Here is a 12,737-nt window from a genome sequence, read left to right on the forward strand (position 1 = left end):
GATGACTTCAGTTTATAAATTGGAAGTGGTTTTATGTAGGGCATATGTGGCTTTGAGACTGTTGGAATTTAATAGTGGATAATGAATGAAGATGCTGAAGTTGGATAAATAAAATTGCTGCATAAACCACCTAAACCAAAAATAAAGAAATGGCAGAACATGATTTTGAAATATCTGTGTTCCCACGGATTTTGCTGCTGTTACAGCTCCGTGTTGCATGACCTCCTCTGACCCCCATTCCCTTCCAGCCAGTCAGTGTCTTGAGCTGTCAACAGACACACTAAGGAGCTTGTCAGATAAGGGCAGCATGTTGAGTTGGAACAGTGTTTGATGGATTAAGACCCTGGCTGTTTCACCTGTGCAATTTCTGACTTGTATTACGAATGACATTTTCAAGGCCTTTGGGCAACATTGCCAAGCATACCCTGGAGACCATATTACAATGTCAGAACAATGTCAGTTCCAGATAAATAATTTCTTATAGAAAAATAATTAAATTAACTTTAAGCTTTTGACAGCATTTCCACAAAAACTCAGAAATCCTCACTTAAGTTTCCCATAGCACTGCAACTTGACCTCCTTTTTTTGTTGTTGTTGACATATTTATTTAAAGAGCAGTATTTTATTTTTGCTTCTTTTTTTTTATGCTTTAGCAGCCTTTCAGTTACAGCCTTGCAGTGTTCTCACAGGCACTATTAATTCTACATTTAAAATAATGTTTGTCTGAATATTTTTTATGGTATACATTAGAACTGCATATGTATACTTTAAAAGTTCTATCCCACCAAGAAGACTTTTGATGGTTTTTGATTACCTCAAAGAGATTGTCTTCTATTTTAGCTGCCCAAAACCTGTATTTACAGCTTTACTGAATAAAAATTGAAATTAAAAAGAATAAAAACCCCAACCCAATCTTTCAGGCCTGTTTTCTTCTGAAAACAGCCTTGACACATTAATCAATAATATAGCCAGTTTCATGCAAACAAACATCTGGAACCTTTCTGAAGATTTTGCAGTGATCACACTCCTTTCTTCTCTTCTTATAAACATACCTAGAGTGAGCCATGCATGTTTTGTCCCTAACCTCTGTGAAGAAAGGAATCTAGATTATTTTGGTGAGGGGGGGGAATGAATAATACTCAGGTCATTCTCAATACCCAGGTCATTCTCAAATATGGGAAATACTCTGAAAATTTATTTCAATAAATGTAATGCCTTCTCAGCATTCTCCAGGAGAGGGGGAGCTCTCAGGTATGCAGAATCCTGCATGTCCATCACAGACTGGAACTCTGTGTACCCTGTCAGGGATGCAGGCAACTGAGAAGGGGCATATGAAAGAACTCGAAAAAATTTTGAAAACTGCTGTCAGACAGCAGACCAAAGGAACTCATTGAAAATTTAAATGCCCCTGTGGAATCTTAGCATTTTGACAAACTGGTAAATGCTCCTGAGGAGCCTTTTTGTCTGACTTTTCTGATCATCTCCATTACTCAGCCTGGATCAGTTTAGACTTCAGCCACTGCAAATTCTCTGCCAAGCAGCCCGCTTCAGCTGAGCCAGCTCTTCTGCTGAGGGAAAAGTCAGCAGGATTTCAGACCATCAGAAAGGGTATCCCAACAGCTGGAGAGTTGGCATAAAGGAATTGGTGATGCCACTAATACCAACTCCAGCTAAGTGCTGAACCACTTTTCTAATTTTTTGACAAGTCAATGATGTTGACATTTTCCAGTGTGGTTACTTAGTGTTGGACAGCTGTAACCAGACTTGGCAAACACCTGTGCTTCACTTGCTTGCACATAATTTAATCCTTCTGCCTCAGCTTCCCAAGGAAAATTGAGGATAATAAAATTGTTATCTTCATAGAAGAGTTGTTGTAATTAACATTTTTTTAAAAATCCTAAATGTAATTAAAATACACAGCAAACATTCCAGCTAAGGACAGATAAGGATATATAAATCTTCTACAATTTGTTATATGTATTCCTTTTTCTTCCTTTCTGTTTTTTATTTTCCCCAGTAATAATACCATGTCAGTTCAAGTATGGAAGGGGAATCAGAAGAAACCAGTGCTTGAGAACCATGTGCAATGTGATTTTAGTAATTACTGGGGGTTTTTTTACTTCCATGGGATGTGCTTTTCATCCTTCCTTTATCATTAATTTTATTGACTATATTTTGTTAGTTTACCCTTGACTTCCATCATCTGAGAAACTGGTCTGATCTAAGTCAGATAGGGAATTTTTTTAACATTTATGACCAAAGCAAGTTAGAAATGGTGCTGTAATAGCCTTTGCATTATTTTATAGTATGTCATGTGATGGTGGCAGCTACTTGTTTTATTCTTTGCCTGAGATTTTTTTCCCCTAAAATAAGCATCTTAAATAGAAATTATATCCTCACCCTTTGCTGTTCCCATTTCTTTGTATAACTTTCAAAAGCAGTGATTCAGAATAACTTAAGAGCCCACAAGTATAAATGAATCTGCCCCCCCTTCCTCCCAACAGGGGATTCTTTAAAATCTAGACTGTTTTTCAATATGGGCCTCCATTGATTTCGGCACTTTTGAAAATCAGGCCTTTTAGTTACATGCATATGTGTCACTTGAGGAAACAAATTTTATAATCCCAGTAGGAAAAGCTTGTCCTTTTCTCAAAAAAACAAGCTAGATTTTTATGCAAACACATGTTGCATTGAACATCTTTTAGCTGACTATATTCCTTGGCTTTTCCACAAGAACTGATGATCCAGAACTGTTTGAATCTCTGGTGGGCTAAGTATGATGACTGGTGCTGTTCTTGACAGAATATGAGTTATAAAAAGCCTGTAACTGTGACGCCTGCTGGATGAATTTTGATTAGAGAGCCCATTTGAAACTATGCTTTGTGCTTCTGAATTGTTTGTTTGACAAGTACATACTCCTTCAAAGCAGTAGCTACAATATTTGTTGTAAAAAAGGATGATGTATTTTTTGTTTTTGTAGATGTTGATTCAGAACCCTCAAGTTCAAATTTTTAATTCAGAGGTACCTTTATTTTAGCACTATGTAAAGTAACAAGGAAGAAACAAACACAAGATTCAGGCTGCTAACACAAATGGTAACAGGAGTAATTCAAAATTTATTACATTTCAGCTTCTTTTGTCTTTAAGGGCTTGTTTTCTTTAAGGTAGGGTATGAATAGAAACTTCTTAACCATGCAGAATTTGGAAAATAAGAGGTAAAAATATAAAAAACTGCCATTTCTTCCTTAGTGTACTTTTTCTTAACACAAACCAACAGGGAGAATCGATAGACTGTTCTAATAGCATAAGTTGTGGTCAATATGTTTGTTCACCTCTCTGTCTTCTCTACTCATTTCTGATGGAAAAATAGATCCAGAAGAGTTTAGAAATCATATAACAGAATATGGGAATTTTTTTAAAAATTAAAACTTCGAATGCAAGGCAAGTTTGAAGATTCCATGTCCTGTAGTTTATTCTATGCAAATATTAAAACCATTCCTCTGTGTCAAATAAAAAAATCACATACAAATAACTGGTAGCATTAGAGTGAGTTTACAAGAGGACCATGTTTCCAAGCATTTGGTGGGTGGGGAGCATGCAGGAAAAGATTTGCCAAGTTACTTTGTTGCCTATAGTAGGGTTCCTTCAAGTTATACAAGTATATTTGAATTTAGCCTTGATACTCTGCTGTTGGGATACTTGATTGTCAGTCATATTTTTGTAACACCAGTGCTTTTCTTGGAATTTTAATTAATATTTTGTATTGTCATCAGTACAGGCCAAATTTCACAATTAGTCCCTGCAGCTCCATTTTACCTCCTGAAGAGTAGCTCTCTTGTCACTCTCTTATTTCATTCCAGTCTGTGTCAGGTAACCATTTGGAGATAATATTTTTTTTTTTTCTGGAGAGTCTCCTACAGCCAGCATGAAGCCTCTAGTCCTCTGAAATGTACCTGTGGCTCCTGTAGGATACTTCAGCCATACCTCTACTTTATCTATGTTGAATAGTAAGGGCTGTGCAGACTCAGCGCCTTTTCTGTCCACTGACTTAAAATTTGTTTGTAAGAAGGTTGGAGTAGAAATCAGCTTGTGTAAGGATGCTTTGTAATGGATTTCAGAAGTCTCTATAATACAAATAAACTTATCTCAGGACGTGCAGAAGAATTTTAGGAGTCAATCTTTATTTATTTGCTTTAAAAGCAGACATGATCCTGGGAAAAAGATTATTTTTGGTAGGAAGGGCTTTTGGGAGTCCCTTATTTCTAGCATTTGGCTGAAAAAGGAAGTTTCCTTGCAGATGAGAACGATGAATATTCCTCATCCATGCTCCAGAAGTTGTCTGAAATCACTGTGACTTTGCATCTACATCCCTTTGAAAATGCACTGCTCCCCATGCAGCTGCTCCTGGATCAGTCCTGGCCTTTTCCTGGTGCCTGGCAGAGACTTTGCTGTCATGAGTGAGCACCACTGGTTTCTCCCAGTGAGGAGCAGAGATTGAACTGTTGGCCTCCATATAATTAGAAGTAAAATTGGCTTGTATCATGTATTGGTTAAAAGGCAGCTTTCAGGAAAACAGAAACTATTAGCTACCCACATTTAATAATGATTAAATATGGAAGTATAATCATAATATGACAGCAGGATCACTTATACAACAGGCAGTTGTATTATTTTTGGGAATGGGAAATTCTGCAATGAGTCAAATTTTTCTTTTCCAATCAGCAGCTGGCTTTAAGGCAGAGAATTCCTTGCATTGACTGTCTAGAATGCTGACTGTGTGTCTAGAATGCAGACTGTGGTTGGCAACTGCTGTTAAGAAATTTCCTGTGCATACTACCCCTCTTAGTGAATATCATTCTATTTTGAGCCTAATTGAAAACTGAAGATAGAAAACTAAGCAGTTATTTTTCCCTGCAGTACAATATCTAATATTCTGATTTCATGGCTGTCTGACTGCAATGATTGGGAAGGACATTTTCTCAAAGTGTTCACAGTACCACAGCAATGTGTCATGAACATTGCCTATCAAGGAAAGGAACTGTTACATTAAAATATGTGCCACTTAAAAACATACCCAACTGAAAAGTAGGATGCTGTTGTGTTACATTTGGTACAGTCAATACCTTGCCTTTTCTTGTCTTTTTCTTTGAAAAAGCTATTAAGAATGTAGAAAACAGCCTTCAGCTAGAAAGGCTTTAATAGGAGAGATCTGCAACAACAGAGGTAACACCTATGCAACAAAGGCGTTTTTTGTTCAGGACTCTCCTTCCATGTTAAGTCCACGATGCTGGGGTATTTTTGCTGGTCGAGAAACAGGATATGTGTGTGTAGTTGCTGGTGATTGTATAACTGAACAAGCTGAAACAAGCTACTCTGTGGGACAAATGCTTGTTTGTTAACCTCTGTGTTAAGTGGGAAAGAAACCCCCAATATTTACAACAGGACACTGATGAGGGGTAGTAAATAAGGAGAGAAATCTGTTCAAAATGTCCCATAATCTTACATAACAATAGAAAAAGTACTGTCAATTTAAAATGTTTGCTTGTTTTTTTTTTTTTTTCTTTTTTTTCTTTTTATATCAGATAGTATTACTGAAGTCTTCACTAACATCTATGTGACCAGTTTTGGACCTGTGTCAGATACTGATATGGTGAGTTCCTGAATCTTTTGCATATATGGATAAATGGTGTAAGATATATATAAACTTCCTTTAAACCTGTATTCTTTTACTTATTGTGGATGGATTTGAAACAATCTCACTGAAATCAGAATGTGCCAAACCCCATGTAGTTTGAAATTTGAAAATTGATTTATGGACTTTACATGATAAGTGTGCTTGTGTTAGCTGTTTAATTTAGACCAGTAAATCTTCTGATTTTCCCACTGACTGTACTTCGGTTTATATTCTGGAGCAATCTTGATATGGATGAACTGGATTCCTCTTGCATGAAAACCTGAAAACCTGGAGTGAAAGGAGCACTCTTAATATTGGCAATAGACTGAGGGACCTGATGGAAGTCAAACTTGGAAGCTGGGTAATCAACATGATTGTGGGGTTTTACAGATCTGTCCTTGATAATTTGCATTGTTTAGTAAACATTTAAAGAAGTCAGTGACATTAAAAAAGAAAGAAACTTTCAGAATATTGCTCTGGATTATAAGTAATTGTTTGTAGGCTCACTGAAAATAGTACAGAGATTAGGGAGAATGTTTCACACTGGGTAGAAAGACCTGATGGATATAGCTCTCTAAAATGAAAGGGAAGGGCAGTCTCAAACTTACTTTACCTGTCATGCTCCTGTTCACTTGCCTGGTTTAGGGGGAGGTGATTTAATTGACTCTGGGAAATGTGTAGGAGAGAACAGAATTCTCAGAAGAGTCAACAACAATCTTTTACTTGCAAAATGTGGAACATCAAGATAGAATAAGATAGACTGATGGTAAAAAAAACATCCAAAGTAAGTACTTCACAAACTTTAGTTTAGCAAACTTAAACTTAGCCAAGCTTAACAAATCCAGATACAGGACACTTAATAAGGCATTGACAGGAATTTTTTAGTCTGGATGACAATGTGTTTTGAGAAGAAATGGAGAAAGAAAGAGAAGGAAAGGATAAGAGGAGAATGATATCACCATCTGTGGATTTAGTAACAAGACTCGATTTTGATGTCCTTTGGTCTAAATGGTATCTTGATCCATCAGGGGTGGGAAAAACCCACAAAACACAAATTCCAGAGGGTTTATATATGCTTAGCTTGAGATGGAATGCCAAGGCACCTTCCCTGGAGTGGGGAGTTTTATGCTGTCTTTTGTAGCACCTTGAATCTGTTGCAACGCTGTGGATCCTGCTCAGTCCTCTGATGGAAGACCCCAGGAATTATTCTGGGGGTATTTTTGGGGTCTTTGATGGTTTATGACATTTTCTAAGACATGACAACTGCCTCTCAGTCAGTGCAGTTGAGCCCCTTATGCCCCATCAGAAGGGATGAACATCTTCAGGCCTGTGTGTGAATGTCCCAGTATGTCCCCCAGGTGGGGAGGAGTTTCACAACTGAGCCACTTGTGTAAGGAAGGACATCAGCATGACAAAAAGTATTAATCCACCTCACAGGATCTGCTTCTTTTTGGCCTGCCTCTTCCCTTGTCTGTCTGAAACCCCAGCTTCTTGCTGAGCGAAGGCTGCTTTGTCATGGTCATCCCCTGGTGCTCACACCCTCTGCACCTGGGCTGTTACTGTGCTCATCCTCAGCAAAGCACCTGCTGCTCTTGCAAATGGCTGATTGTTTGAGCCATTAGCTATTAACATCTCAGTCTTTCATACTACCCTTGCCAACCCTGCGAGAAATTATTTTTGAAATGTTTCAAATATTCTTTATTATGTATGAGACGTATTAAATACTACCTTGGTGTAGCTGGAGATATTCAAAATTAATATTTTTTAAAATAAGACAACGTTTCTTTTTCTATGAAAAAAATCAGGTTATGCATCATACAAAACAGGGGACATTATGATGTTATGAACAAAACAGGGGACATTACGATGTTATGAACAAGTTTATGAAGCTAAATTTTTCATGGTACATTGAACATTTTAAAAGTTAATTACTTATTGGTAAGTTAAAAGTTATTTGATTACCAGGTAATCATAGCTTTGGAAAATATGTTCTAGTGGGGTTTTGTGGAGGTTTTTTGTGTGGTTTGTTTTGCGTTTTCAAGCTCTGTTTTGGAAGTTATGAATACACAGGTAAGACTTCATATGAAAGGCCATGAAAGGCGATTTCATAGGAGAAATAGACTTTTGTTTATATTACTGTACATGTTGCTGATTCTCCTGAGGTGTTTTTTTCTGATGATTTTTGGTTTATGAAATAATTCTTATTTTGTTAATAATTCTGTAAAAAAGGTATCCACAGCTATGTACAAAGATGATATGAACATCTTGACCTTGTTGGTCTAGTATCTCATGGCTTTCGAGTGGTGAAGTCTTGCATTTATGGTATTCCTGTGTAACAGGAAGATTATATTAATCCACTTTTAAAGGTGATTGCTGAGCCACAAGGAGACTTACCCAAGGCTGTGCAAGTCATCTGTGCTTAAATGGAAAAGTAATGAAAGCTCCCTGAGCCTATTCCCTCCCTCCCAACACACTTCTGACATCAGTGGATAAATGCATGGAGAACTCTGGGTGTCTATTTGCATAGACATATAGACAGAGCACAGATCTGTGCAGAGGTGTTAATCAAAGCAGAGTGCAGTGCATCAGAATGGCAGCTGTTACTCTAATGGGTAGGTTTATTTGCACATAAGTAGATAGGTAAGAGCAGTTTAATTCTTATTGCTACAAGCTTCAGGGTTAATTTAGCTTGTTCTGTTGATAATTATAGAATAATTTTGAAACGTATGAGCAGTCAATGAGAAAATTCCAACATGTGAGTTTTGAAATGATAGCTTCCAAACCATCACATATCCTGTTGAACATGAAGGTGACATTAGGGTTTTAACCATAAGTACTTTTTCATTTAGGAGCTGCATGACTGAATCAATAATTTAAGCTATTATGTAGAGGATTCATTGATATTTTCTTCTGTAAATGCTGGAAACTCAGGGATAATATATATTTTTTTAAATTTCTTCCTTAAAAGGCTTTATTGCAAGAATAAATTTGACTCTTGCCCATGTCTTCTGGAATTTTTGGAAGATCCTAAGCTCAGATTTTTTCAGGAAGGTTGGTCCCATCTCAGGAAGTCCTCTGCTGGCAAATTGTGAATGGTGAGGCCCTCAGTCACGTGAGGTATTTAGGCTGAACACTGCTGTTGCCCAAAACTCTGAGGATTATTGCTGCCCTTAGGATTCCTTCTACTGCAGTTTCTTACAGTAATAAGGTCATCAGCTGTGGGACTGCGCCCCTTTACATGATCTGTTTTGCAGTTTATTTTTTCCTCCTTGGTTAGTATATTGTGAAGAATAATGGTGCTTGGAAGAAGAGAGGTGCTTTTGAACACAGGAAGGGGACTCACTGACATGTGAGATGTTTAATATGCATTTACAGTTTGGAACAAGGAAGTGACAGACAAGGAGTGATGGGTGGATTGGAGATAAGGACACAGTTCTCACATAGTATTGATACACAAAGTTGATAAAATTTAATTCTAACCTTTGTTGTTGCATTGCTATGAATTTGTGAGGTGTCCATTTCCCTCACTAGCTGTTCCCATTAATGGTAATGTGGTATGGTGTTTGATCTGTGACTCAGTCATTGCTGGGTGTGGGTTTTTATTCACATTTGCTGTATTTCTCCTGCATCACAACTTTCATTATGTCCAGGGGAATTTGTTCTTTGACTGATTTTAAGCTAGCTGGAATTGCTGTTGATAAATTCAGGAAGTAGAAGTTGAGGCTGAGGTTTTTCTCTAAATGTATTAAGAGTCAAAAACATTTGGTGCTTGTAGTGGATTAACATTTTGACTAAGTTCAAAAGATGCTACTCTCTGTTCTGACCAAAATAGTCAGCTACCAAATGTGTTCTCTCTTGGCCAGCAGTCAGTTGCAAACTGTGCTTCAAATGAGCAAAAATATTTTGGTATCTATACCATTTGTGTCAAAGAAAAGCTCTTGTATGTCAACCACTCTATCTAATGTCACATATGTAGTGTCAATATATAAGGACTTTCAACTTCCTTTTGCAAGCTAATGAGAATCAAGAAAGGCAAAGCAAAAACACGAGTTTAAACAGATTTTATTTTCACCCTTCTGTCTTTTTGAGTTGTTGTTTCTCAGAAATGTTCAAGTTCAGTATTGTGATGCTATGCCTTATAGGCTTCCAACCCAATCAGTGATAAAAATTTATTTTGACATTAGCCCGAGAGAAGAAAAGCTTCATTATTTAGAAAAACAAACAAATGAAAAATTGGACAGAACAACTGAAAAACAAAGCATCTTTTAATTTTCTGAAGTGTTGTAGGATTAAGTTCTTGTTACAGGGGCTAATTAAAGCATTTATCATGAAATTAAAATGTTTAATATTTGAAAATTCAGAGGTAATGGATGAACTTCTTTGGACTATAATTTGTAGGATATAAAAGGATTGAGCATTAAACCTGATTATTTTTCTATTTTTAAAAATTTGCTTGAAATCTGGTAGACTGTACCATCACTATAAATCTACATGCTGCTAACTTGAATTTCAGCACTGAAAGCTATGTATTTTTACCTCTTTTTCTCAGGCTTGGTGTCCTTCTGGGCTCTCCTGACACTTTGGCTCCTAAAATTTCTCCCACAGCCACAGACATAGTGTGGATGTCTACAATTGAAAAAATTATACATATAATAAATGACACCTATTTACTCCTCAAGCAGTAGTTATTTTATGTAAGACAGATTATGTAGGTACTGAGTCCCTTACATAAGGTCTGCTGTGAAGAAAGATTTGCCAAGATGCAGCAAATTTTGCCTCAGAACAGTCTTTCTGATTGTCCTTGGGAACGGTCTTTCCTGCTTTCCTCCAACACATGGTTAGTAGGTGGCAGGACTTGAATCAGTTTAGCTTGAATATTAAAACTAAGAAGCCTTCTGAAACTTTTATATTTCAGCTTGCAGTCTTAGATTTTCATTGTTATTGCTGAGTTTTGTTTATTGTAGTTGCACCTTTATTCCCAAGCTGCTTGTAAACAACAGTTTTTCCTAATTTCTTGAGGATAGACTTCCTGTTTTCACTTTGAATTCAAGGAATAAGAACATTCCTTTGCAGAGATCATATACACAGCTGGTATGTGTATGATGTGTATATTCATCACTACACACACTTCCATCTCATCAGTTTTCAACTGAAATGTCAATAAGTGTTTCTGATTTTTCAAATACAACCAGATTAGAAATTTTCAGTGAAGGCTGAAAGTCAAATACAGAAATAAGCAGAAGGATTGTTACAGCATTCATCACTGCAATTGAGGATGGTTCTTTAGAGGTAGTGACTGAACTTGGAACCCTGTTTCTTTTTTCTCTCAGTTTTTCAAATTTCGTCCCTTCAGTTTGTATTTAGGTTTTGTTTGGGGTATTTTTTCTATGCAACTTATTTTTAGCTCTGTTTCAGAGTCTAATTTTTAGGTAGAATTCCTTAAGAGAAGCTTTAGAGAGCTGATATGATATTGAAGTCTGGACAGATAAGGGAATGCATCAAGATGATTAATTTTTCAAATAGATTACAAAAAAAGTACTGCAGTTACTTTTACGTAGTTATTATTTGAACTCAGTGAGAGAAGACTAAGGAGTAAAGGAAATGCTAAATACACTGGAATTTTTGGGAGAATTGGGGAACATCTAGGTTGTGTTTTTATAATTGATATATTTCTGAAAAGTCAATACATTGTTGGCTCAGGTAATTGCCTTTGCAAGTTAAATCCATACACTGAAATTTTGATGAGAATATCTCACATGATCTCTTGCAGAGTTTCTGTCCATTTATTCTGTTGGGAAGGCTTTTTCCATTGTTCAAAGTCCTGCCAAGGGAATCAGTATTGGAGATTGATTTGTCAGAGGTTGTGTCCAAGCCTGTCACTGCCGTTAGCTCTCTCTTTACCTTTGTTTGGGCTCCTGTTCCTGGCACCAGGCATCCACTTTGTTTCAGGGTTGCTCTTTCTCCATGTCTGAATAAAAAAGGGATAATGACAGGTGTTTTTATTTTCTGTGACAGCAGAAAAACGTCCTGTAGTCTCTTTTCTAAGTAATCCCTATATGTATCTTCTACAGAACTCTCTTATCCCTCCTTGGTGCTTCTTTTAGACTCAGAGTTCACTCTACATCAGGTATATGGAATAAAAAGAGAGAAAATTATTCTGAGAAGGTCCTTTTCATAGATGAATATGAATAGAAAGACATTCTCTTCCCTAGACACTATCATTCAAACTGGTTAAACACATTCTTTCCAGATTTTTTTTTAATACTTCATGTTTCGATTAAATGCCTAGACAGAAATGACTGAGGTTGACAGATTAGGCAGAAATAAAAGGCTTGAAAATGTTCTTCAAATGGAGAAAAATTGTGCTGCAAGTCCTTAGAAATATTCCACATATTCTTGATAGTATGAAAGGCCATATGTATCTGGCAGGCATTACTTATGTATTTAAAAATCAATACATGTTCCTTTAAAATGCAGTGATGGGATTGTGTTTCAATTTTTAACAGGGTTGTGAAGGGTTTTGATAAAAAGTAACCAACAATGCAGTTTCAAACCAGAATCCTCCTTCATCAGAATATTTTCAAGGATTCTAGTCACTAGTATGTACGATCCACACTCTGAAAGACTTGAAGGGGATTTCTGTCTGTCTGCTGTTTCCTTCTATGTTCTGTCTTGTGCACACATCAGGAGGTACGTTTTGGAGAAGAGAAAATGGACTCAGTTTATTTATCTGTGCAGTGAAGTTTGATGTTGATAGACAAAGGCTTGTACAGAGCCTGAGTAGTCAGTACTTATTATTGGAGCATTGAGGGGGTTTGGAGGAGAATTCTTTCAGTCCTCATATTGTAAGAAAATTGCTTGTTTTTAGAGAAGAGAAAAGTAGAGAGTGAGATGGATTATTTGTCCATTCTGGTAGGTGGGCCTAGGCAAAGCCCACCAAGCAGTGCAATGATGAAGTAGCTTATGAGACTGCTGTAGTGTGTCAGTCCTTCCTTCTGCCATCTGCACCCTGCATGGATCTGCCCACAGAGACAACTACCAAGACAATCAACTAGTGATGTGA

The 12,737-nt window shown here is 36.9% G+C and overlaps 1 protein-coding gene across 3 annotated transcripts in view; it reads left to right on the forward strand.

Moving 5' to 3' along the window:
* Nucleotides 1-12,737, forward strand: part of GABRA2 (gamma-aminobutyric acid type A receptor subunit alpha2) — a 65,233-nt gene that overhangs the window by 20,861 nt on the left and 31,635 nt on the right. For all 3 annotated transcript variants that reach the window (XM_074541548.1, XM_005490047.4, XM_074541549.1), the window contains one exon: nucleotides 5,583-5,650. In XM_074541548.1, the coding sequence (XP_074397649.1) occupies nucleotides 5,583-5,650 (68 nt within the window). The remainder of the gene's footprint in view (nucleotides 1-5,582; nucleotides 5,651-12,737) is intronic.

The sequence above is a fragment of the Zonotrichia albicollis genome, chromosome 5, assembly GCF_047830755.1.
Source record: "Zonotrichia albicollis isolate bZonAlb1 chromosome 5, bZonAlb1.hap1, whole genome shotgun sequence".
In the NCBI taxonomy this organism is placed as follows: Eukaryota; Metazoa; Chordata; class Aves; order Passeriformes; family Passerellidae; genus Zonotrichia; species Zonotrichia albicollis.